The sequence below is a fragment of the Homarus americanus genome, unplaced genomic scaffold, assembly GCF_018991925.1.
Source record: "Homarus americanus isolate GMGI-L3 unplaced genomic scaffold, GMGI_Hamer_2.0 scaffold36970, whole genome shotgun sequence".
NCBI classification, from domain to species: Eukaryota; Metazoa; Arthropoda; class Malacostraca; order Decapoda; family Nephropidae; genus Homarus; species Homarus americanus.
Window position 1 is genome coordinate 1,660,910 of NW_024740094.1, and position 27,553 is coordinate 1,688,462.

Here is a 27,553-nt window from a genome sequence, read left to right on the forward strand (position 1 = left end):
CTTTTTATATAGAGCTTTAATATGACTATAGTAACATTCAAAGGCCTTCTATAAGTTTACCATCTCTATGCTGGAAGTACTTCACTTCTGTGTTTTTTTTGGTAGTTAGGACTTAATAAACTACAGTAGTTACTTTCCAATTTCAATACACAAACTGTTCTTGCCCCTTCCCCCCTCTCCTCAATTTTTGGTTTTCCTTTTTTCAAATTCTCATTACAGAACAGTATAGTTATTCCCCAATAATAACATGCTGATTAAGGACCTACAGTCAAAATAGTTTATTAGACAAAATAAATTCTGTTGATGACCCTTCAATAATTTAATTAATTTTTTAGAACTTAGTATAATACAATATATGATGATAATTTTTAATATTCGTTTCTGTAATTCTGGAGCTCCTTTATTAATGTCAGTTTGTGTGACAATTTTTACTGAATAAAAAATTGTATCAATTGTGTATCTACCAATCTATGAATCTGTATTACTGTATTTGTCTCTTAGTTTGCCTATCCATGTAATGTAACTACCATGGACGTGAGTAGAAAGAAGTAGGCGATGTTGCCAATCAATTAACTTACTTATAAATTTATCAAACAATCTGTCTAAATAATTACCATAAATAGAATGAGGAAAGTGGAGGTGTTATCAATGTCACTCTATTATACAGTATATATTTCTAGCACGAATAGAATGAGGTAGGAAATCAAATAAGTACAGGTATTATTATTAATTAAATCTATATTATGTAATCAATCTGTGTATATAAGCCTCCAAACGGCAGGTGAGGGCAGCAGGTGAGGGATACAGGTGAGGGCAGCAGGTGTGAGGGAAGGAGGGGTGTGATAGGTCCTTGTTGCCCGGGCTCCTCCAGTGTACACAAACATGGCCGACGACAGCCAACAGTTGACACAAGAGCACACGGAAAAAATAGTCCAGTTCCAGGTATATATATTAGCCTTGTTCTTTTTTATATAATACATTAGATTCTTTAATATGTGGTTATTGTATAGAAGTAATTTTATAGGTTATAGGTCTATGGTTAGGGTAATAAGGTATGTGTGTGTTGGGTTTGAGTTCCTGGAGGATGTTATGTCTCGGGCTTGGGTTACCGGTTATTGTGGTGGTAATGGCGTGGTTTGGGTTTATTAATGGTTCTTACAGCTGGTATGTATGTGTGTGTGTGTGTAGTTTTAGCTTGTCTGTACTGTGAAGGAAGTTATATAAGTTGTTTGTTTTTAAGGTTAAGGTGGAGCAGGTAGCTAACACCAGATCTAATTTTTCGATTTTGTTCATTTTTTTTTTCACTAATGTTCTTTGGATGATATTAAGAAATAAAAACGATATAACAATGCACAGAATCTAATAGAACCTGACCTAACTTTACGTAACATGACCTGACCTATAAGGAGACTGCGGTCAATATGCTCAAAAATTTCACCAGGGATCTGAATATTGTGTCATACATGATTAGATTGAGAAAAAAAATATATATAGTACTTTTCTATAACGTTTCTGTTGGAAATGAGGCATAGAGAAGATATAACTGCCCTTAAGTGAGAGATACTGGAGGATATAGGATGGCGGTTAGGTTAGATGAAAAGTGAAGATGTAACCTAAATTAAGTGAGGCTTTGCTAGTGTTTGTCTTTTATTACAGTACCATGTATAGCGTTCTGCATGATACTGATACTCGGATTTACATTTTGGACACTACAGATGATGCAAGAACACCATGAACCCTAAAAATATCAGTAGCTGCTCCATCATTCTCCAAAACAGTGAATAACGCACCAGTCAGCCAATGTACACCCTTCACACACAGTATCGATCTTGAAACTGATCGGGAATTACGCTGATTCACGCACACGACTATGACAAAAAAATACTCCCTCTGATTGGCTAATTTTATTATAAAATAAAAATTTCAATTATCTCAAAACTATAAATTTCCGACAGGAACGTTTTAGAAGAAATAATGTTTTTTTCGGTAAATTTGCATTGTCACACCGTTCTCTGTTAGAAAGTAAAAAATATATTTTTCTAGTGTATTTGTGTGCGTTTAGACCGAATATGACCTTCATTTCTGGTGGAAATTAGCGGGTTTTTTATGATTTTTTTTTTCGTTGGACGTTTTCTGAAAAAAATCATGGCAAAAAACACTAGAAAAACAAAAACCAAACCTAGCCTAACTGACTCTCACCATATGATGGAATCATCTATTTCTTACCTTATTGGCCTGGTTCTTGTTCGTCATTGGTTTCTGAGATTCTTACCCAACGTCACATATGTTGGTCTTTGCGATATTTACATTGTCTTGCTCTTAGCACACTTTACTGAGGTTGGAAGAACACCATGCGATCGAAAAAATGCTATAGTTTCTTCTTTTTTTTCCCAAAAACTCGCAATCGGCTCCATATAATTTAAGTGACACCCATCGCAGACTTCCATGGTTGGAACTGAACTTGAATTTCGAAATATGAGAGACCCAAAATAAAACTCGAATTTGATTGGGCCAGATATACCGCGAATTAAACCCAAAATCTTTTTAATTGGTTGCAAAAACAAAAACGCTTTTGATTGGCCGCGTGACGTGTACAGGAACGCATGCGCGTGATGATTTATGAAGGATAAGCAGGAGACACGCAGTGTTGGAGGTGAGGCAGGCGATAATAGAGTAAGATTAATGGAAGAAAACAGTGAACATTTTGGATATGCCATCTCCGTTATTATGCATTTCCGCCGGTAATGTAATGGATGAAAATTATCTTTTAATTAGACGTCTTATTCGAATATCATAATAGATTAGTGGTAGGAATGAACGGTGTGTAAACGCAATAATACCTTTTTTTCTCTATCTAACCTCGTATGACTCAATGTTCAGATCCCTGGTGACATTTTCGATGTTCACATTTCATTAATTTTTCCACATATGTTCTTTGGATAATAGTAAGTAATAAAAACGATACAACATTGCACAGAACCTAATAGAACCTGACCTAACTTCCTAAGCGGAGCCCCCTAGACCTCCTGGCCTTTCCAGACGGTTAGCACCAAAAGGACTTCTTGGAATTGCACCAAATTTTCAGATGTTGTTTTGATGATACTGAGTAAGCAAATCAAAACATTGTATTACTATGGTTTTTTTTTTAGCTTATCCTTTGATCATAAATTACTTGTGAGTGGGCAGGGCATGGAAGAAGAGGTGCACATGGTCTGCTATATGGAAGTGTTCGAGGGCTTTGTTTACATGTCAAGAAATGAACGACAATCTCATCAGGCGTGTTTATTACAATTTATATTGGATTGAATTCATTCGTATTTTCTAGAGATTGAAACAAGCAATGCACAGGTTTGAAAGTTAGGTAGGTTAAGTCAGGTTCTAATAGGATTTGTGCATTGTTTAGCATGAACAAGGTTAACACTTAATTTTCAACATAGTGAGGAACAAAACAATTATCTGCATTAATAGGAATACAGTCTCGTTCAAGATTCTTCGAACACTGCTGGAGACAGCTGGCAACTCGAGGCCGTTTGTTTACTATAGTACGTAGTATAATGTAACACTCTTTCAGGAGGTGACGGGGACAGAAGACTTAGCAGAAGCAAGATCTCAGTTGGAGAATCACTCATGGGACTTGGAGGCTGCCGTCCAGGACCACCTCGCTCTGAGGGAGAGTCCTCCACCAACACCGCGAGCATCACCACAGGTTAGATCTCTCCCTCTCTCTCTCTCTTACTTCTCCCAGGACCTCAGAAGTTGTAAGACAGATATTGGGTTGAGTGTTGTACATTTCCTTGTGCTATATTGACTTTCGTGAAGACTTGGTGTAGAAAAATTAGGACGTCTAACCTGATATTCGTGAAGGTAAATAATTTGTAAAGGTGGAAATATACAAATGGGGAAAGGGCGTTTATGTCAGAATCCACCGTATAGTTAACAAAAATCCAAACAAGCCAACCTCCCGTCAGTCAGTTTTGGATGTGTGGTTACAAATCTTATACAGCATTTTAACCTGTGTGGCAGAGAATGTCGTCATTTTAAGGGTTTTCAGTATTCATTACTATTAAATTACAAAGCAAGACCCGGACTTGTATTGTTCTTATTCCATATGTGTGATACAACTTAGGTTTGGGATTAATTGACCTAAAACTAAACTTTGCAATGTTAATGTCCTGTATATCTTTCTACAATTAACCCCTTGAGTGTGATGTCATAACCCCTTAAGTCATCTTGCTTGAGGAGTTAAATCATCGTACTCAAGGGGTTAAATGATCATACTTTAGGGGTTAAGATGTTCAAGAGGGTTAAAACATCATATTCAAGGGGTTGTCTTTGCACTTAGGGGTAAATGGAAGAGGAACACTTTTCAGGCAGTTGATGGTTGAGTTATACGGATGATGCTCATTACAGTATTTAGATTTACCGTACCACTGATTGTTTTCTGTTACTCTTACCATGAATATATTTAACATTATCATGATTACTGGTCACATGGAACACAATATGCTTGGAGGTCATTGAATAAGTTATGAGGTTCTCGGAGATGTCTGGACTGTATTACCTGCATTACCTTATGTGGATTTGGCGTAAGACTCTCCGAAGTAATACGTTATTATTACTCTTTAGCTTTTGTGGGGGCTTAGTCCACGAGGCCAGTACTGGAGGTCCTAAAGTTTCTTTCTTGAAGTTCAGCCCAAATATATAACTTAAGCAGCATTAAGTTTAGATATCTTTGTTTGCATAATGATAGCTTCAGATCCTTGAGTATTCCCGCACATCATCACATCCTCAGCTACAGTGTTTTGTCTACTTGTGTGGTGGCAGCACTGTACTGTTTTAATGACTACTCTCTTTGTCTTTTTAGCTTACTTTTTCATTTTATTACTGTATCAATTTCTGCTCTAGGAATCTGTATACCCACAAGACTTAAGAATAATGTACAGGTATCCCCTGATTTACGATGGTGTTACATTCCTGAAAACTCCATTGCATATCAAAATATCATACAGGATCATTATAACATAGGGTTCAATGGGATACGTTCCCTGCCAGTCTGTCGTCCACATGTAGCACCAAAAAAAAAATTCCTTCAATAATAAATTAACTAAATAACAGTTAAACAACACTCACCACATCATTAAGAACAAGCCTGGTTGCTTCACAATGTCAAGCTTCACCTCCAGACACATGGTTTTCTTTAGTGCCTTGCCTTTCCCAAATGCAGGAGCCCTCAGCAACAGCTTGCAAGACATTTTCAAATTTACACTGCTTACTTCAGTCACAAAAACAGCGAAAGCACTTGGCACAAAACAGAGTGAAAGCACTTCATAATTACAGTAAATGTGAGGAATAAATAAAAATAATAATAAATATATAAAAGAAAAAATACTGCCGTTCCATTTGGCAATCGTTTCACGGGACACCAGACAGAGAACAGCTGAAAGATCCCCAACTCCTCTCCCCCTCCCCCAGTGCACATAAGAAATATTTATTCCCTCTATTTTTTTTTTACCCTTATGATATTTATTTACTTTCGGGGGAGGGGGGGGGGTCATATTACTTATGAACAATTATGTGTGCATTTAACAGTATCTACCCAAAACTATGAGTTGAAAAATAAAAATAATGCAGCTCACAGCTTGGCTCGATAAGGGGTGACTGAAATCCTGACACCGCTCCCCGTTTCCCCTCCCGTAATTCGAGACTGACGCCTGCAGATGTAAGAAATACTGGACTGTATTTATTCTCTCTTTTTTTTTCACATTCAAAATGAACAATTGTGTGTGCATGTAACAAAGTAAAAAGAAATTAAGAAAATTATTACCCAAAATTATGTGTTGAACAATAACATAGCTCACAGCTCAGCCTCACCCACTCTGAGTGCCACTGGGTGATAATTTGAAGATGCTGCTGCATAATTACGTGCTGTCTCGACCAGGGCTGTGGAGTCGAAGACAAAACCTCCGACTCCGACTCCTTGGCCTATTTGTAACAACTATTTCTACCATCCTAATTGTAATTTGTATGTTGTAACCTGCATAGGTAAAAAGTAAAACACCGTGGCTATACTGCTTTATTAATGATCTAGACGTTATTTAAGAACTACAAAAAGATGATAGGCTTGACTTTCAAAGTTTCAATCAAAAGAAAAATAAATTTATTAAGAATTCAAGATATTAACTAGAAAACACCATTTACATGTATATCTAAAAGTTCGATCTCAGCATATGAATTTTGTTTAAGCTCATAATCTGATGTGGATCTAAATGATGATCCTACAATTCCTTTTAAAGTAAAGTTATATATTTATGTACATTAAAGAAATGAATACCTTATTAAGGAAAATGGATAAACCTTACATGATTAAGTTATTAAATTAAATTTGCCTTAATCTCACCAAAAACAGGTTGTAGCTAATTGTTTTGTAGCTGAGAGCCTCTGTGCAGTTTTCAACGAAACAAAATTTGATATAATTCAAAATTTCAAATGGTAAAGAAGAGACTATCGTCCAAAATTATAGTGCTATACTGTGCCTGCTACAATAAATTCATAATAATGCTTATAAAATGGAAATAAATTCTTTTAATAATTTAAGAAAATTAGTGGGATCAGTGGAATCACTGCAATGAATATGCCTGAGTTCATATATTTGTTCTTAGGAACAGAATAGCTTCAGTCGGAGTCGGAGTCGGAGTCTGGACAATTTTACCGACTCCGACTCCACAAGCCGAAATTTCCTCCGACTCCTCGACTCCGACTCCGACTCCACAGCCCTGATAGGTACTCCTGAATGTGCTGCTTAAGGATCTGTTAACCAAAATTTGATATCTTGATTATAACTTGTTCAAATGGCTTTTAGAAAATGTTCAAATGATTTTTAGAATATTTTAATTACTTTTGCAATGCTAATTACTCGCCACTTATGGGTTTTCGAGGTCATTTCTTGGTGCTTGTGTATTATTCTGGATGTACTTAAATAGTTAGGCACATTAAATTTTAGTTCAGAGAGAAAACGTATTTTTGGCCAAAAATCCTTTAAGGCTTTAGACTTACAATTTTTGTCATTTCGGCCAAAAAATGGATTTTGTTCAAAATTTCAGTATAGGTACTCCTGAATGTGCTGCTTAAGGATCTGTTAACCAAAATTTGATATCTTGATTATAACTTGTTCAAATGGCTTTTAGAAAATGTTCAAATGATTTTTAGAATATTTTAATTACTTTTGCAATGCTAATTACTCGCCACTTATGGGTTTTCGAGGTCATTTCTTGGTGCTTGTGTATTATTCTGGATGTACTTAAATAGTTAGGCACATTAAATTTTAGTTCAGAGAGAAAAAGTATTTTTGGCCAAAAATCCTTTAAGGCTTTAGACTTACAATTTTTGTCATTTTCGGCCAAAAAATGGATTTTGTTCAAAATTTCAGTATAGGTACTCCTGAATGTGCTGCTTAAGGATCTGTTAACCAAAATTTGATATCTTGATTATAACTTGTTCAAATGGCTTTTAGAAAATGTTCAAATGATTTTTAGAATATTTTAATTACTTTTGCAATGCTAATTACTCGCCACTTATGGGTTTTCGAGGTCATTTCTTGGTGCTTGTGTATTATTCTGGATGTACTTAAATAGTTAGGCACATTAAATTTTAGTTCAGAGAGAAAACGTATTTTTGGCCAAAAATCCTTTAAGGCTTTAGACTTACAATTTTCGTCATTTCGGCCAAAAAATGGATTTTGTTCAAAATTTCAGTATAGGTACTCCTGAATGTGCTGCTTAAGGATCTGTTAACCAAAATTTGATATCTTGATTATAACTTGTTCAAATGGCTTTTAGAAAATGTTCAAATGATTTTTAGAATATTTTAATTACTTTTGCAATGCTAATTACTCGCCACTTATGGGTTTTCGAGGTCATTTCTTGGTGCTTGTGTATTATTCTGGATGTACTTAAATAGTTAGGCACATTAAATTTTAGTTCAGAGAGCGTATTTTTGCCAAAAATCCTTTAAGGCTTTAGACTTACAATTTTCGTCATTTCGGCCAAAAAATGGATTTTGTTCAAAATTTCAGTATAGGTACTCCTGAATGTGCTGCTTAAGGATCTGTTAACCAAAATTTGATATCTTGATTATAACTTGTTCAAATGGCTTTTAGAAAATGTTCAAATGATTTTTAGAATATTTTAATTACTTTTGCAATGCTAATTACTCGCCACTTATGGGTTTTCGAGGTCATTTCTTGGTGCTTGTGTATTATTCTGGATGTACTTAAATAGTTAGGCACATTAAATTTTAGTTCAGAGAGAAAACGTATTTTTGGCCAAAAATCCTTTAAGGCTTTAGACTTACAATTTTCGTCATTTCGGCCAAAAAATGGATTTTGTTCAAAATTTCAGTATAGGTACTCCTGAATGTGCTGCTTAAGGATCTGTTAACCAAAATTTGATATCTTGATTATAACTTGTTCAAATGGCTTTTAGAAAATGTTCAAATGATTTTAGAATATTTTAATTACTTTTGCAATGCTAATTACTCGCCACTTATGGGTTTTCGAGGTCATTTCTTGGTGCTTGTGTATTATTCTGGATGTACTTAAATAGTTAGGCACATTAAATTTTAGTTCAGAGAGAAAACGTATTTTTGGCCAAAAATCCTTTAAGGCTTTAGACTTACAATTTTTGTCATTTTCGGCCAAAAAATGGATTTTGTTCAAAATTTCAGTATAGGTACTCCTGAATGTGCTGCTTAAGGATCTGTTAACCAAAATTTGATATCTTGATTATAACTTGTTCAAATGGCTTTTAGAAAATGTTCAAATTATTTTTAGAATATTTTAATTACTTTTGCAATGCTAATTACTCGCCACTTATGGGTTTTCGAGGTCATTTCTTGGTGCTTGTGTATTATTCTGGATGTACTTAAATAGTTAGGCACATTAAATTTTAGTTCAGAGAGAAAACGTATTTTTGGCCAAAAATCCTTTAAGGCTTTAGACTTACAATTTTTGTCATTTTCGGCCAAAAAATGGATTTTGTTCAAAATTTCAGTATAGGTACCAGGGCTGTGGAGTCGAAGACAAAACCTTCGACTCCGACTCCTCAAATTTTTATGCTTCCGACTCCTTGGCCTATTTGTAACAACTATTTCTACCATCCTAATTGTAATTTGTATGTTGTAACCTGCATAGGTATAAAGTAAAACACCGTGGCTATACTGCTACAGCTTTATTAATGATCTGGACGATATTTAAGAACTACAAAAAGATGATAGGCTTGACTTTCAAAGTTTCAATCAAAAGAAAAATAAATTTATTAAGAATTCAAGATATTAACTAGAAAACACCATTTACATGTATATCTAAAAGTTCGATCTCAGCATATGAATTTTGTTTAAGCTCATAATCTGATGTGGATCTAAATGATGATCCTACAATTCCTTTTAAAGTAAAGTTATATATTTATGTACATTAAAGAAATGAATACCTTATTAAGGAAAATGGATAAACCTTACATGATTAAGTTATTAAATTAAATTTGCCTTAATCTCACCAAAAACAGGTTGTAGCTAACTGTTTTGTAGCTGAGAGCCTCTGTGCAGTTTTCAACGAAACAAAATTTGATATAATTCAAAATTTCAAATGGTAAAGAAGAGACTATCGTCCAAAATTATAGTGCTATACTGTGCCTGCTACAATAAATTCATAATAATGCTTATAAAATGGAAATAAATTCTTTTAATAATTTAAGAAAATTAGTGGGATCAGTGGAATCACTGCCATGAATATGCCTGAGTTCATATATTTGTTCTTAGGAACAGAATAGCTTCAGTCGGAGTCGGAGTCTGGACAATTTTACCGACTCCACCTCCGACTCCACAAGCCGAAATTTCCTCCGACTCCGCAAGCCGAAATTTCCTCCGACTCCGCAGCCCTGGTCTCGACGGATACTATTCCTCCTCACCTCTCATCTAGGATTTTATTTCTCATTTTCCCTTGTTTAGGATACTATTTCTCAATATCCCTCTCGACCAATACACATTAATAATGGGTTTTTCAGGAGTGCATCCCAATAGTTAAACAAGGGATAACTGTACAGTATAATGGACGGATGCTCATACAAATGAATTTTATCGTAAATAGGGAAGCTTTTTTTTTTTTTTTTTATTAGCAATCATCATTTACTGTTATTTTATTTTCTACTGTGCATTTCCTGTCTACCATCATATATGAACTACAGTGTGTGTGTGTGCGGATTTTTTCTTAAGCAGTTGTAAAATGTTTCAATATTTGTATCTTCTCCATCTTTTGTCTGTCCATCTGAGTTTAATTTTTTTTTTATTCTTTCTTTACTTCCATTCACATTAAGTCGTCTTCAACGTTCTTCCAGATTTCTGTCATTTTCTGCTAGTCGTATTGACCTCCCCAGTTTCAACTATCAATCACTTATAAGATTTTAACAACTTTCAAGCCTGAAAGGATGAAATGGTATTACAAAAATGAGTTACTTTACTGCTGTACAATAACTTATTTCAGCTTTTCTGTTAGATCAACCAGGCATTCAAATTAGTAAGTTAATGATAGATTGTAGAATTTATGTGGCCAACTTAACAATGTGCAATGATTCTGCAGGAACTGGTAGATAGAGGAGGGGGAGAAGGTGATGGTGGAGGAGGAGGAGGTGACTATGAAGAGCTGGGCAACTCTCATGGGTATGTGAACACAAACAGAGGCACCTTGTTACCTGCCTGGCCACAGAGTAACCTGCTCAGCTGGGGTTACTACCTCTTCACTCTACCGTTCCGTCTCACATTCTCTTCCCTCTCGTCGCTCTTCCTCTTCGTGTACAGGATCGTCTACCCATACCCCCGAAGATGTAAGTACAGTACAGCATATGTAAGGGTTGCCCATATTAGGAATGCTGCCTGTGTTATCTGTCTAGGTCTTGAAGAGTTATACACCTTTTATAGCAAACTTTTTGCACAGTACTTAGGATAAACCTATAGTAGATAGTGATTTCCATTATGATTTGCTGTTGAAGAGCTTCTACTGTTTGTCAGGATTATGGTGTTTTGAAAGGAGGATGGCATGTACTATCATTTCTCTCGACATTTCATTTCAAGCTCAACACTTTGTCAAATATAAGAGATGTACAGTCATCATCATTACTGTTTTATGTCCATTTTTTAGACTGTGTGGGTTAGCTATGATTACTGTGTCTGATGGTGTGGTGGTCCCAGTTGCCATCAGAAATATGAAGCAAGTTATATGGCTGGATACTCTGTCACCAACCCACTTTTATAGAGTGGGAACAAAAGCTGAATCATAATACACGAACATACATTTATCTTTTTCTTCCATTCAGTAATTTTTCAAATCAAAGGAATGAAACACAGGTGATTGTTTGGATACTACAGCGATTAAACATCTCCCGAGACTAGCAGATGATAAATGTTGTTTGTAGTGGATTTTTATCTAGCCACAGTTCACCATTCTCTGATGGGTGAGAAATGATGGTTATGAGGTCCCCACATTGTGAAGTCAACTCACTTTACAGTTTTCCATGAAAAATTACAGAATTTAGAGCCAATATTTTAGAGGGATAGGTGTACCAAATGTAAAGTAAGTCGCATCTAATGTTTTGTTTTTTCTCTCGTCTTATACTGTCTTGAATTTAGAGAGAAATGGATATTTAAATAGTATCTAGTTTTTCATGCTGTCCAGATATCCTTGTATTATTAGGAAACTGAAAGAGTATTTTGTTTATTTTACTCACAACAGTAACTGACCCTCTTGGGGATGTGCTGCGGTTTATCGGAGAATATGAAAGTGATTATGGGCAGCAGCACCCATCATTCTTCCAGGGCTCTTATTCCCAGGCTCTGAGCCATGCCAAGTCAGAGCTTAAGTTCTTGTTGGTGTACCTTCACTGTGCTGACCACCAGGACACACCGATCTTCTGCAGGTGGGTTCTTTGTGGCTGTTCACCACCTTGGTACCTTTTCATCTAGAAGGAAAAGGTTTGTAAAAAAAAAAAAAATAAAGGGTAAAGTAAACACTAAATAGTACTGCATAAGGAAACATAGGTTGATTTTATTTGTTGGAATATTGGTTTATACTTTATTGAGTTCACTTGACCTTCTCATTAACAGGAGCACACTGTCAGACCCCAACCTGATGGAGTATGTTAACAGCAACATGGTGTTTTGGGGCTGTTCAGTCACCACTGCTGAAGGTTACAGGGTATCCCAGGCCTTGAGGGAGAACGCTTATCCTTTCCTGGCATTGATTGTCCTGCGTGATGGCCGAATGACTGTTGTCGGGAGGTTAGAGGGACCGAGTTCACCTGACCAGCTGACAACACAACTTCAGGCACTTGTTCGGGATAATGAAGCTCATCTTGTGGTGGCTAGAGCTGAGAGGTACGTTACTTAATTTGTATTTATTTTTTTTAATTTGTGTCGGTACGAGTAAAGGAAGTATTGTTCTTGTATTCAGGTTCACTAGTTCAATTACATCACTATTGAGGAAGAGTAGACCTGGTGTACCTCTTACTAATCTTAAAACATCTTGTTCGATCACTCTTTGTTATCAGATTTTAAGGACAAGAGTGCATAATATAACTTAAAGAGTTAGAAAAAATGTGTATAATTTCATATACAAACATTACTTCACTACCTGAAGGTTGGGCCAGAACTAAGTACAGTAGAACGTTGATTTAAAGTGATTCAATTTAAGATTGTTAATTTAAAGTGACATCCACAATTAAGGACACTGTTTTAATTTAAAGCTAATCTTTCCTATTTTGCGTGAGTCAATCTGGCGCATCACATTTTAAGATTCGCGCCCAATGTTTTTCTCGGCACGCTATTGTCGGAAGGGCAAAGTTGTACTGTACATGTACTCAAAATAATGTACTAAAAGTTTTGTCTAGTGCAAACTATGGCATGATTATTTTCAAATTAATCACTATCTTAAAAGAATTACAGCAATGCAAATTATATTCTCCCTGGTCACTTCTGTGACATTTTATAAACAAAAACTCAATCTGAAGGACATGAATAAACAAATACGTAAATACTTCACCAGACCTTCTGCCCCAACTGTCAAACGTGTCACTGTCACCTCTCCCCAGCCAGGGTTGGGTGGTTATAGGCTGACAGTTTTTATCTTATATAATATCACAGAGTAAAGTTAGGAGAATGTAATTTGCATTACTGGAATCCTTGCAAGACAGTGAATAGTTTGAATACTGTATAAATGTCATATATTTTGCACGCGATAAAAAATTTAGCCCTTTGTAATAAAATTAATTAGAACATGTCAGTTCAGTGACATTTTATCAGAGAAAAACTTAGTCACTCTTAAGGACAGATAAATAAATAAGCACTAGACCTTGGCATCAACTGTCAAACATATCACCTCACCTCCCTCCCCATCTTCCCATCAGCTATCGCTAGTATACAGACCATTTCACGTCCCATAATTTTAGCTGTCTTGATTTATGAGAGTTTGTTTTAACATAATACTACAAAAAACAATGTTTTGTTTATTCTAGGAGATGGGCTGAGGTGTATCTGGGTTGACTTCCAGTATTTTTAGAATTTAGTGTTTCTCTCAAGTACCAAACTAAATTATTCCATTGAAACAACTCTTCGATTTAGTGCGAATTCGGTTTAAAGCGGCCTCTCATGGAATGTATCTCGTGTTATATCGACGTTCTACTGTACCTGGTCGTTGTATACATGGGTGGAAGCGGCACTTGAAGGTTTTGCCTTGTGTAAGATTTTAGACTATTCAGCCCAGCATGACCAAAGGTCAAAGTATCGTGCGATTGCTTGGAATTTCAAGCTTTTTAAATTTGCTTGAAATATAAAAATTCAAATTATAATTTATTATATGTAATAGAGAAAGCAGTAATAATTCTTTCTCAGTCTTGCATCCATTGTCATATTTCACACTCACTGCTTTATCTTAAACATCCACCAAATTTAACTGAAATATCTCTTTAATTGTAGCTATAATTTGTGTTGACTGTCTAAGAGCTGCACAGTACTGTGTGCACATACAACAAGGGGCTTGGCTTTCACTCCCTCCAGCATTATTTAGTTTCTTACTTAGACTAACTTCTGCTTCCAAACTCTTAGGCAAGAGCGAGAATTAACAGCTGCCTTAAGGCTGCAGCAAGATGAAGACTATCAAGAGAGTTTGCGGGCAGATCAGGAGAAAGAGCGTAAACGGCAACAGGAAAGAGAAGAAGTTGAGCGTAAGGAGCTTGAAGAGAAACAAAAGGAGGAGGACCAGCAGCGACAGAAAGACGACATCAGACGACTTAAGGTGGAGATGGTAGACAGAGTCCCACAGGTGAGAACTTTAACTTCAACAGGAAATGCATTACATACGAGTTAATTTAAAGTGTTAAATTTGTAATCATTGCCCCTAAATCCAATCATGGAAAATGGCTGTAAAATGATGATGAAGATGAATTACTGGGGAATATTACATTCATGCATACAGACGTGTGCCCAGCTGTTAAGATTGAGTACCAGAGTGATTGTGGAATAAATAGAAATTAGTGAGATGAGGAAAAATTTAAGAGTGTGTTTTGATAAATACTATAAACGTTTTTGGAACTGGTGAAGAAAGGATTGGCTTGGTGGAAATTGGAAAGAAGTTTAAGTTGATGTGTAAAGAAGCTGTCGTGAAAAAATAGGGCAGAAGATATAAAGACTTTGTAGATGAAATTGATTTATTTGGGGATTAGAAGTGGGTGGCAGTGTGAGAGGAGGAGGATAAAGAGAGTAAGATTGAGACAAGAGGTATAGGAGCATGTTATGAAAGGGGTAAGGAGGAGTGTGTGGTGGTGTACAAGGTAATAGACAAGTGTGGTGGAGAGTGTGGTGGTGTACAAGGTAATAAACAAGTGTGGTGGAGTGTGTGGTGGTGTACAAGGTAATAGACAAGTGTGGTGGAGTGTGTGGTGGTGTACAAGGTAATAGACAAGTGTGGTGGAGTGTGTGGTGGTGTACAAGGTAATAGACAAGTGTGGTGGGGTGTGTGGTGTTGGGATGTAGTAATTCAAGTGTTTCAAAATATGGGTGACATTTTTGTACTAAAACAATAGAACTTTGGTATTTATAGTACAGTACTTAATACAGTAACCAGGTGTTGTTTATGGAAAAGGCAGCCATGAAAGTGCCATTTAAAAAAAAAAAGAGAGATATGCTTATGCTGTCAAATTCTCAGGTTTAATTCGGTCACATCATAAAAATCATACAAGTCTTGTGAGGACCAATGTTCTTGCCAAGTTCCAGCTCACACTGTTCCATAATATCTTGGGAATTGATTCAGAGATACCATTAAAGTACAACTAACAGAATATTGTTAGCAATAGATGTTTGATAGGTTTGTAAATATAACTGAAGTGATTGTTTTTATTATGCCCCAGAATTTTTGTATTTTTATTTTACCTTTTTTTTTCTTTTTTTTTGCAGTTTTCTAACCTTTCTCTATAAACATTATACTGTACACTACTGTATTGAAATTATATACTTCCTATATTGGAAAAGTAACTTCTGTGCTTCTATACTTAACTAATTTAAATACTAAGTTTTATGAAGATGAGTTTGTTTTGTTATATCAGGGGTTTACTGTACAGATGTTGACCATTATACAGTGAGGTTGGGGCCTTGGAAAAGTGACCGTAAGGTGATTGATCAGATGTTGATAGTAATTACTTATGGGGGAAAATAAGTTGTGCTTCTGAGGCCCTGAAGAAACAGAGTTAGCACTCATAGCAGTTATTTTTCAACTCTTTCAGACAGAACATGCAAAAAAATCAATAAATAAATATAAAGTAAAAACATAAAGGGAATAAATATTTGTTGTGCAGGAGAGTTGGCACAGAGAGCAGGGTGAATCTCTTGGCTCCTCTCTGTCTCGTGAAATGATTGCCAAATGACAACCTATTATTTTTTCTCTTATTATATATACAGTGACCCCTCCGTTAACGAACTCAATCCGTTCCAGAAGGTCGTTCGTTAACCGAAAAGTTCGTTAAGTGAAACCATTGTTTCAATGGGTTGTTGGGTAATTGGTTCCAGCTCACCGAAAATTTCCTAAATTCAACAAAAATGGTAGAAAAGTTCACTTACTTTGAGGTGTGTATGTAGAAGGCTCCTGGATGATGATGATGGGATTTAGAATGGGGTGGAGGAGAAGGCATTGGGGTGGAAGAGAAGTCACCCCATGGCACCATTTCACCCATAAAATTTTAGCTCTCTTGGTGTAATTCAAGATTATTTTCTTTAAATCAACACTGCACTGCATTATATATTGTCAATATGTAAAATATATTTCAAAATGACCAATAATTTGCTTGGAAACACAGAAAAAAGCGTTTAGTTGAAGAGAGTCTCAAGCAAGATGTTACCTCCAGTGAAAACAGAGAGAGACAGTAACTCCTGTTTGCTGTGTTAAGAGGCTGGATGCCGCGCATTAAACTAGTCACTTTACCTTCAATTATGTTCAATAATTGTTAAAATGACTAAAAATTGAATATTAAACTTTAAAATTATTGAATAGTATAAACTTCTTGATATTTACTAAAATAGTAAGGAATTTAAGCCCTAGATCCGATTAATGTATTGGCGGACTGATACTAAAGCTGGTTGCCTGGTCAGTGCAAGCGAAAACATGTTGAGGTCGGTTACGTAAGAACTTCGTTAATCGAATTTTTTTCGTTAACGGAATTGAAGATCCTTATGGAAGGCAGTTCGTTAATCGAAATTACGTTAACCGAGGTGTTCGTTAAACGAGGGGTCACTGTATATTATTATTTTGATTATTTCTCCCATTTACTGGTAGAGTATATATTATTTTATGTACAAAGAATATCTTCCACACACAAACCATCCTCTGGGTGACATGACACAGTTCAACTGCTCAGCCTGATAGTCACCGGGGAATATTGCGAGTTATTACACATCACTTTTTCATAGCAGTGACAATGCAGGAAAAGCATTCAGGTAGAGAGCATTGTAAATCTGATCTTAGCTATCACATAGTGGTACAAGTACAGTGAAATCCCCGTTAGCCGGAACAATTGGTGCAGACCACTTCCGGGGATGAGAGATTTCCGGCTAACCAGGCGACTTTCTCAAACCCGGAAAAATTCCTCATCCCCGGAATCTTTTCCTGTTACTGGGAAAAGTTTCCGAGTGTCTAAACTAGACATCTTGCACAGACAAACCCACTTTCCCAGAATGTTTCTGGGTGCTGGGGATGTTTTCCTTGAGTCTAAATTACCAAAGTCTGTAAATGCAGTTCTAATTAAGTTAGAAACTCCAGTTCTTTACTAAAATAATCCAGAATAGTTTATCTAAAGTTTGGTAAAAGAAATTTATTTGAAAATTAAAAATCTTTATGATATGGGCATGAATAAAGTTGTGTGTTACAGCAAAGACTGGTATTTTCCATTTACTTGGAGCTGTGGGGGAGTAGTGGGTCTCGTGTACCTGACCTGACGCAATCTCAGGTGGAGGTAGGGTGGGGGATTAGTGGTGGCATATTACTGACCTTCTGATGGAATGTCAGGTCACCCTTTCTTGGCCGGGAATTAGTGGATCTCATGACCTGAAGATGTCTTGAATAAACACGAAACCTAAAGTATTTTTAGAGAGATTGTGATAAGTTTAATTATAAATGAGCACAGTTGTATCCCTTCAACATTACATTACATAACATTTTATTTTATTTTATTGATGCATTAATTCATTCCTCCTCAGGAGCCAGAAGAGGGCACAAATGGAGTAGTACATATTGTGGTGAAGTTGCCTCAGGGAACACGACTAGAAAGACGTTTCCTCAAGATAGAAAGTCTGTCTAGTTTGTATTACTACATTTTTTGCCATCCAGATTCTCCAGACAGGTAAGTCCTTATCTTGTTAATAAGGAAAAATTATAAGATTTTATGCAAACTGTACTTGGTGTTCAAAAAAATTAACGTACAGTTCTGACATTAGGAACATTTTAGTGACTAGTTTTACAAGGTAATTACTGTATTGCAGGGTTAATTATTATTACCGGTATAATCATGAACTAAAGCACAATAAGTGTATAAAAATAACTTGAATATGCAGTAGATATTGTACTGTGTTGGGTTAGCAAAGAAGGAAAGTATTTATTGGGAAAATATAAGTGGAGGGGAAGTTGGCATGTTCTAAATAAGGGAGGTATTTTTTAGAATGTGTCAATGTTTTGTATAGTTGAGCAAACATTTTGACTAACATGGTGTCAAGCTATACTATATTGGGTTGATCCAATGGAAATTTTTCAATTAGATTTTTTTTTTTCGGTATTTACCATGATGATGATACAGTAAGTCCTCGCTTAACGTCGGGTTACGTTCCTGAAAACGCAACGTTATACGAAACAACATTAAGCTGATAAATTTTCCCCATAAGAAATAGATAAAATACGGGAGTTACGTTCCTGAGCCTCCCTTTGCCCCATGAAATACATTACATATATAAAAAATCATTGCCAATTATAGAAAATAGTGCATACATATACAACTACTAAGTTTGTATTGGTACTCACCGATGGGCGGAGGTGGTAGAGGGAGTGTGTGGTTGGTAGTGAAGTGGGGGGCGGATGGCGGAGCTGCACTGAGACTCTGCGACTGCATTCTCCTCCTGCTCTGACTGGGGCTCCTCCACCGCTTTTTGCTCCTCCTAGGTTGCTGGCTGTTGTGAAGAAGCTGCTTCTGCCGTCCCGTGACGAAAAAATTAATCCAGTGTTGACTGCTTGGTGCTGCTACTCCTCTTCTCCTTATACATCTCAGTGTAACTACCAAGACTGTCATCAATGCTGCGTTGAATCTTTGGGCTACGTTCTCTGTTTGGGTCATCATCTATAAGGATTTGCATTCCTTGCTGGATCATGTTGAACACTTCTGCCATCCTCTTGGAAGTTAACATTTGTTGAGGTTCTTCTTCGGCTTCTTCAACGGGACTGTGTTCTGTTAATTGTTGCAGATCTTCGTTGGTGAGCTCATCTGTATGGGATGCCAGGACATCCTCAACATTCTCTGATTCCAGCTCATCAAAGCCTGCCTGCCTAGCCAAGCTGAGGATATCCCTATTCACTGCTGGGACTAAATCCGTGAATCCCATGAAACTGTTGACGTACTCATGCCACAATTTACGCCACACACCATTCAGGCAACTTTCTGAAACCTCTTCTCATGCCTTGCCAATGTTGTCAATTGCATGAAGAATGTTGAAGCCACGCCGATGTTCTCGGATCGTAGGTTTATTTTCTCCGTCTGTAGCCTTGAGCAGCTGGGCCATGGTACAGCGTAAATAATACGCCCTGAATGAGGCGTTGGCGCCTTGTTCCATAGGCTGCATCAGTGCTGTCATGTTGGGGGGGGGGGGCAGGAATGCAACTTTTACATTGTTATGCAAGTCGTCGAGATTGGGAGGATGAGCTGGAACATTGTCAATGATCAGAAGAATTTTGAAGTCAAGGTTATCCTTGGCACAGTATTCCTTCATTGCAGGGACGATGTACATGTGTAACCACTGGCTAAATATGGCACCGGTTGTCCATGCCTTCTTATTTGCCTTGTAGATCACAGGAAGGTGATCCTAAGAGTAACCTTTCAGGGCCCATGGGTTGACAGTGTGAGAAATCAACATAGGCTTCAGCTTGAAGTCGCTGGCAGCATTCATGCCAAGCAGCAGCGTCAAGGGGTCTTTTGCCGCTTTAAAACCTGGCGCTTTTTTCTCCTCCTTGGAGATATAGGTCTTCTCAAGCATCCTCTTCCAAAAGAGACCAGTCTCATCCACATTGAAGACTTGCTTTAATGAGTAGCCTCCTTCCTGGATAATCTGTTTGAATTCTGGCGGGAATGTCTCGGCAGTCAACCGTATCTGAACTAGCAGCTTCACCAGTCATCTTTATGTTGTGGAGGTTATAACGACACTTAAATCGTTGAAACCAGTCTCAGCTGGCCGTAAAGGTCTCTTCCTTCGATCCTACACCCTCTGTTTCCTTCATGTCGTCAAACAAGGATCTGGCTTTATGCTGGTTAACCATAAGGCTCACAGGGGCATTGCATTGATTCTGGTCCTCCATCCACATAGCCAGCATCTTTTTCACCTTTTCTATCACAGTACTTCTAGTAAGAGTTGTCTTAGTTGCACGCAGTGAAGTACCACTTCCAGCACTAATCTTTTCAATGTTGGTCCGGATAGTACTCACCGTTGTGGAGGTTAGACCAAGCACGGCGGCTATGTCTACAGCATGTTTACCTTCTTCAAATTGGGTTAATACATCCAGTACCGCTTGGTGGGGGCTTGGAAGCTATTTCGAATAGTTAGAGTACAGTTTTAGAGCAAACCTAGTGCGGCCAGACGAGAGAGGGTGATGCGCTGTACCGAGTCACCGGGACGTTAAACAAATTTTTGGTGTCTAAAGTTTCTTACAATGTAGTACCGAAACAATGTTAAGCGAGGACTTACTGTATATGTAATCATTAAGTATAAGTGTTGAGACAACTCTTCCAACTTATCAATACAGTACAATCACACAAGAGCTACCCTAACTTACACACTGCCAACCCTGGGGCACAACATAAATGACTTTTTAAATGTTCTAAATTTATTTAATTATTTCAAGGGTCATTAATTAACACTAATTACTCAAATTTTTAAATTAAGAAACCAGATCCTAAATCCGCATGTAAAGTAGTACCTTTGTATAAAATTTTAACAAAATCCATGGTATGACTTTCAGCACACACACACACCCCACCCACCCACCCACCCACCCCCACCCACCCCCACCCACCCACCCCACCCACCCACCCACCCATCCCCACCCACCCATCCCCACCCCACCCCCACCCACCCATCCCCACCCCCCACCCCCACCCACCCATCCCCACCCCCACCCACCCACCCACCCCCACCCATCCCCACCCCCACCCACCCATCCCCACCCCCACCCACCCATCCCACCCCACCCCACCCATCCCCACCCCCCACCCACCCCCCACCCCCACCCACCCACCCATCCCCACCCCACCCACCCACCCACCCACCCCACCCACCCATCCCACCCACCCACCCATCCCCACCCCACCCACCCCCCACCCCCACCCACCCCCCACCCACCCACCCCCCACCCACCCACCCACCCACCCCCACCCACCCACCCCCCACCCACCCACCCCACCCACCCACACCCACCCCACCTCCCACCTCCTCCTTCCCACCCACCACCCCACCCACCCACCCACCCCCTCCACCCACCCCCACCCACCCACCCCCACCCACCCACCCCCCACCCACCCACCCCCACCCACCCCTCCCAACCCACCCCCTCCCAACCCTCCTAACCCACCCCCTCCCAACCCTCCCAACCCACCCTCCCAACCCACCCCTCCCAACCCACCCTCCTCCCCATCCCAACCCACCCTCCCTCCTCCCAACCCACCCTCCTCTCAACCCCGCCAGGATTCAACACATGGCCCACGAGCCCATGATGTGACTAGGAATGCTAACCGCTGAGATATATATATATATATATATATATATATATATATATATATATATATATATATATATATATATATATATATATATATATACACAGAATATATATATCAATCACCCAGACTTCCATATACTACAGACAATTGAACCTTGCACTTCTGTGTGTGAACAGGGATTGCTATCACCGTGCCACAAGGACAACAAAAGCAATCCTAGGCTTTGTTTTATTTCACACAAACCCAACTATGTGGTCGTAGGAGCATTTTACAGAATCCAGCTTGGAAACACGCGGCTACATATACTGTATAACTCATCAGTCCATATAGCACGCGGCTTTCCATATACAAACAATGCCTCACTAGTCGGAAATCGAACCCTGGACCTCTGCGTGTGAACCGGGATTACCTAGGATTGCTTTTGTTTCTTTGTGGCTTGGTGGTAGCGATCCCTGTTCAAAACAAAGTACAGGACTGTACAATGAAAGACAAAAGTCGTATCGTGAAATTTGGTGTAAACATATGCCGAAGGGCTAAACTTTTGGTGCACTCTTCCTTGTGGAAGGGGACTCTCATAATGTTTCTAGAGTTGTATTTAATCTTTGGACAAAACCCCGACACGATTTTTGTCTTTGATTGTACAGTCTCGTTCAAGATTCTTCGAACACTGCTGGAGACGGCTGGCAACTCAAGGCCGTTTGTTTACTATATTACGTAGTATAATATAATACGAAACAACAAAGCCCAACCATTAATTAAGCAATGGGGAACTAAGTGACCAATCACCTATCAAATTTTACATTTGTTCATAATTTTTACTACGTACTTAAGTAAACAAACAGCCTTGAGTTGCCAGCTGTCTCCAGCAGTGTTCAAAGAACCTTGAACGAGACTGCACATTAAGTGATGCATAGGTCACAGTTGGAGGTCACCATTTTCTTCCATTTTATGTTTTATTATGTCAGAGTTATGCCTCTGAGATACTTATCCTTAATCCTATAATGTATAATGCTTTTTTATACCCTTGGCCTGTTCAGTATAGGGGATATAGCATGGTATATGTGTGTGTATGTATGTATGTGCACCTCTTCCTTTTTTTATCCTCAGGCAGGTAGGAACATACAATAACCCATTTCTTAATCTTAGTGGTCAATACTACAGTACTGTGGTATATCACATTATACTCCAAAACATAATTCTACATTTCATCACAGTAGCTGCTCCTTCCTTCACTGACACTACCCACATTATGTCCTGTTTATCTCTCCTTTACCCTTCAACTTTCTTAAACACGCACACAAAAAACACACAATAACTTTTTTATGTATCCCTATTGGACTTGCATACATTCCACCACTGTCTTCTTTTTCTTCATTTTTATTTTACCCAAATTTATGTTATTTTCATTATTGCTGTTTGTCTAGATTATGAAGTAATGTTGATATGCTGTTATAGGTTTCAAGTGACTACAAACTTCCCACGACAAGTTGTGCCATGTGAACCAACAGGGTCAAACCCTCAACCACCAACTTTTGAAGAGTTCCGTCTGCCACCCCGCAGTATGCTTTTTGTGTCGGACTTAGATGCATGAGTTGGTTGAGCACCATGTGAATGTGATATGTAGAGATCCTGGATCATATCTCATCATGCCAATTTTGAGCCATACTTAGTGTCATTGTTTGCCTATTTGAAGTTCTTATTCAACTAGGTCCTGGTAATTACTGTCCTCGGTATCAACAACCCTGTTGACCCTCTCGTATTCTTTTGACGTAAGTTGTGTCGTTAATTGCTTCCGTGCTGGGGTAACCCTTCCCGCTCAACAGTATCTCTCACTGTGAGCACCCCTTCCATAAGCAGAAATGCTGGAACAGTGAACTGGCCCTATCTACCACCTAAGTTCCTCCCACTAGCTTTATGGGCTGGCAGATGCATCTCTAAGAGGGCAAAATGGATCTGGATCGCTCTACCCAATGTTTACTAAGATGGAAAACCCGTTCCAGTTACTGACACAACCTGTGTTGAAAGACTGTGAGGGGGGTGAAATTTCTGACCGTGGCCAAGAGTACCAGAGGGTTAACCAAGAGGAAGTTAGGGACCCCACTAAATACTTGTAACAATGTGGGAAAGAAGATCCTTAGCAATAAGATATCAGGATGATAAGAACTGGTAAACAGTATTTAATAATTCAGGAATATGTAGATCAAAATTGGTATAATTTCTCAAAAAACAAGTGTGAGAGTAGAATCATGATTTGACCAGTGCGTGTGTATGAGGACCTGGAATGGAAGTTTTAATTCCAGTATCAGTGTAATGCTGTAATGTACTGGAAAAAGGCTGTGGTTGATACAGTGTGTTGTGCATTTTATGACAAGTCAAGAAGATCTTGTAAAAGGTTAAGGGAACTATAAATAGGGAATATCAAACTGTAAATATTGGGGTGTGGTACGATTGTTGACAAATAGAAATGTTTGTCAACCACACTGTTCATTGGGAATTTTGTACAACGTACAATGTGTGAGGATGTGTTGTCTTGAGTTTATATACTATTAAGTAACTTGGGATACTGTGTTATGATTCCATGTCACTCCAATGGCTTAACAGCACACTGGCCATTTGTGGGAGCTATTCACCATGAATCACTAGTCACATTTTAGTTATATGTACCATAGTTCTGTGGACCACTTTTGAGCACTACTATTAATCTAATAATCTTCCAAGTCAGTTGCTGAGACCAGAATTATGCTTGGACACTGGTGACCATAGTTGAGCAACCATTGCAAAATTGTTCAATTATAAATCTTGTTGAAAAAGATTGCATTGGTTTGGATAATGATTCCAGTTCTCACTCTGATGGAATTTAAGAGTAAGGTCAACAAGAGTGTAAATAAGAAGTCATGTTTGGAAAAATCCCTCACTACTGAAGCAGAGTCCTCCAGAGGTTACTGTATCACAGTTACATGCTTTTCTTAGGAAGATTACAATGTTCCTTTGTTCATTACTTAGGTAAATTCTTGCTTATATGGTGGTCCTCTGCAATTCTTTGAGGTTTAGTATAAGAAAGTCACAAAATTTTGCAGTTTGTAAATATTCAAAGTCGGTTTCTCACAGAAAATGATTTAAGTTCTTGTGTAACTTCCCCCCATTTTTTTTAACAGAGGAATGAAAGCTTTTCAAAGAATAAACATATAAAAAATTAATGTAAAACATCATCATCTGTTCTGAAATATGTTACACAAGTCTCATTTATAACTTGTAGCCAGATGATGGCACACCGGTCTAGGCGAAGTGTTTTAACATTTCATTTTGTTTCTGTATACTAAGACTGCAGGCTTGCTTAGGTTTGCTGAGCTATCAACCTCAAGTTTTTTAAATAAGATGACATCTTGCAAAACACAGTAGGTGTTGGGTAAGTACAATATGCTCTCATGACTCTTTGACTTGGTGAAGGGAGTGTCCACTGTGGTTCATTTAGGCATCTTTTGTATAACATATATCAGGAGATTTGACTTGTGACATGAGTGGAAAGTTACAAGGCCATCATAAGCTACTAAGAATAGAGTACACGTTAATATCTCGGAGGTTTGCAAAACATAAATGTGAGGATCGTATATTTGCAGGGACCACTGTACCGAAGTGTAAACAATGGGTGAATCATTCACGTTATTTAAAGGATAATTTTTATGACCAATTTTAACAGTCGAGACCCTTAGCTTCTGTAGCATCACTGGCCTTTATTACCATCGTGAATTGATGAGCTGAGGCTAATAACTGAAGGATCATATACTCGTTTTTTATCGTGTCCCATGAAAGGAAGTGGAATTTTTGTGGGTGAGTGAGCCAACAAGCTCCCTTAAATTTTGGTGGTGACAATATGATGTGTGAACATTGAAGAAGGACCACCTTTATTTTAAAAGTTATTGGTGAGGCTGTGTCGATTATTATCTTATGATGAGGCATCATGCTTTAAATAAATTTATTCTTAGGTAGTAGGTAGTAGGCAGCTATCAAACAGGGAGGTACTACCATCTGGGAAGATATTGGAAGCATAATGTGTTGTCTAATGGCAGACCCTGCTGCCATATGGCATCACAAAAATTGTGACCAAGTCCCAGGTTGCTGATCTGACTTTCTGCCTCATTTACACACAATTGCAGGGTCTCAATTGTTACTCTTACTATTAACAACACAACATACATATATCATTTCTCACTATTGATATTTAAATTTTTTTTTGTTTGAATTTATTCATGGCTCTTTATTATTACAGGGGGTATTATTATTATTATTATAATTTATAATTTTTATAGACTTTTATTATTACTGTGTATTTTCTTTTATTATAATTTTTTTTTTAATATTGTTATTAATTTTATTATTATTATTATTATTTTTTTCTTTTATTATAATTGTTATTTATTAAATATATTTATATTAATTTTATTACTATTATTATTATTACCATTATCATCATCATTGGCATAATTATTATTATTGTTTTATTATATTTTCGCCCCCCCCGGGCCTTGATGTGGGTCATTAAAAATGACCCGTGCCCGGGTGGGCTAATGCCCTTAAAGAAAGAATCCAGTAGAATTGCAGCTTAGACGATATGCTATGTAAACCACACCTGCAACAGCGGCTTTGCTTCACCTTTATGTCCAGGTTTTGATTTTCCCTCTGGGAAAGGATTCAGAATATCATTGTTTTGCAGTCCAGGTGTACTGGGCCAAGATGAAAACTTTGTGATAAATATTTTGATATATAATTTACTGTACTTGGTCATCCAGATGAGATGTACAGCAATAGACATTACTGTACTTAAAGTTATTGGATCTGCAGGGGTTGATGTTTACACCAGCCAAGGATTTCTCTAGAAATATTTTAGTATGTATTTTCTTTTTTAAGTACGGTACTACACTATCATTATTTGGGAAATGTCTAAATCCTCATTTTTAAAGAGTGGTTGAAATTTCATTTTGCCCGGCCTTCATATGGGTCATGTATTTCATTACTTGATATTCAGCCTAAAAACAAGTAGTGTAAGCATAGATTTATATCTTAAATTTCAGTATTACTGTTTGTTCATAACAAACAATATGACATCTTCACTGTTTTTGTCTCCAGAAAGATTATCCAGCTCATATATAATCTCAAAATTTTACTGAGAAAAATACTTCCACCAGGTTTCATCAAATTTTAATTAGAGGGCTTATATTTACAATACATACAGTAAGTCAATAGACAAATTCACAGACAATGCCATGTGAGTTAATGTCATTGAGACAAAAAATGGAAGAGCAATATTTTATAACAGGTATATTGATTATCACTGTCAGTGATTGATGAAATCATTGTCAGTTGTGTGGTTGGAGGTTTAGGTGATTTTATTGTTGAGAGAAATATTCCTAAACAGTGACAATTTGTCAAGATGTTGGAAGCCGCTGGTTGAGTCACAAGGTTAGAATGTTATCTGAGTCATTAAACAAATATGGTAGTCCTGTTCCAGAGTAATTGGAAGCCTGAATAATATTCTACCTTGAGAGTAGTCTCCAAGTCATTACTTTTAACACCAGGTAAAGAATTATTACAAGCAGAAAATGTTTCACTTGTGATGATTATCTTGATTTGTCATTGGCCAGAGGCCTTGTACAAGAATCACTATCTATTCCCATGTCATATTACCTGCAGTGTTGATTTGTATGGACACTTATACCATAGGGCTTATACTTGTTAATTAATGGATTATATTTATATAAGAAGAAAATGGATAAAAGTTTTGTACAAAAAGTCCATTTTGTTGAAGTGGAACATATAGATGGTGAGTTCTTGTTTCATTAGAAATTCTTGAATATCATACTAATGTACACAACTTTTAGGTCTAATTTGGAAGCCTAGAAAATGTACTTATTATAGAGATGTGGCAACTTCATCTATTTATGAACTTCTCTGTGTTTCTGGTTGTAAACCGAGTTTAATTCAGGAATTTTAATTAGTTTCCT

At 37.6% G+C, this 27,553-nt stretch overlaps 1 protein-coding gene across 1 annotated transcript; it reads left to right on the forward strand.

The window, feature by feature from the left end:
- Nucleotides 1-812: 812 nt before the first annotated feature.
- Nucleotides 813-24,366, forward strand: LOC121875121 (FAS-associated factor 2-like). Its single transcript, XM_042379498.1, has 8 exons — nt 813-942; nt 3,572-3,706; nt 10,628-10,871; nt 11,777-11,960; nt 12,148-12,417; nt 14,143-14,359; nt 17,782-17,924; nt 23,010-24,366. The coding sequence occupies exons 1-8, from the start codon at nt 883-885 to the stop codon at nt 23,143-23,145; spliced, it is 1,389 nt and encodes a 462-aa protein (XP_042235432.1). The 5' UTR covers nt 813-882; the 3' UTR covers nt 23,146-24,366.
- The last annotated feature ends 3,187 nt before the right edge of the window (nt 24,367-27,553 follow it).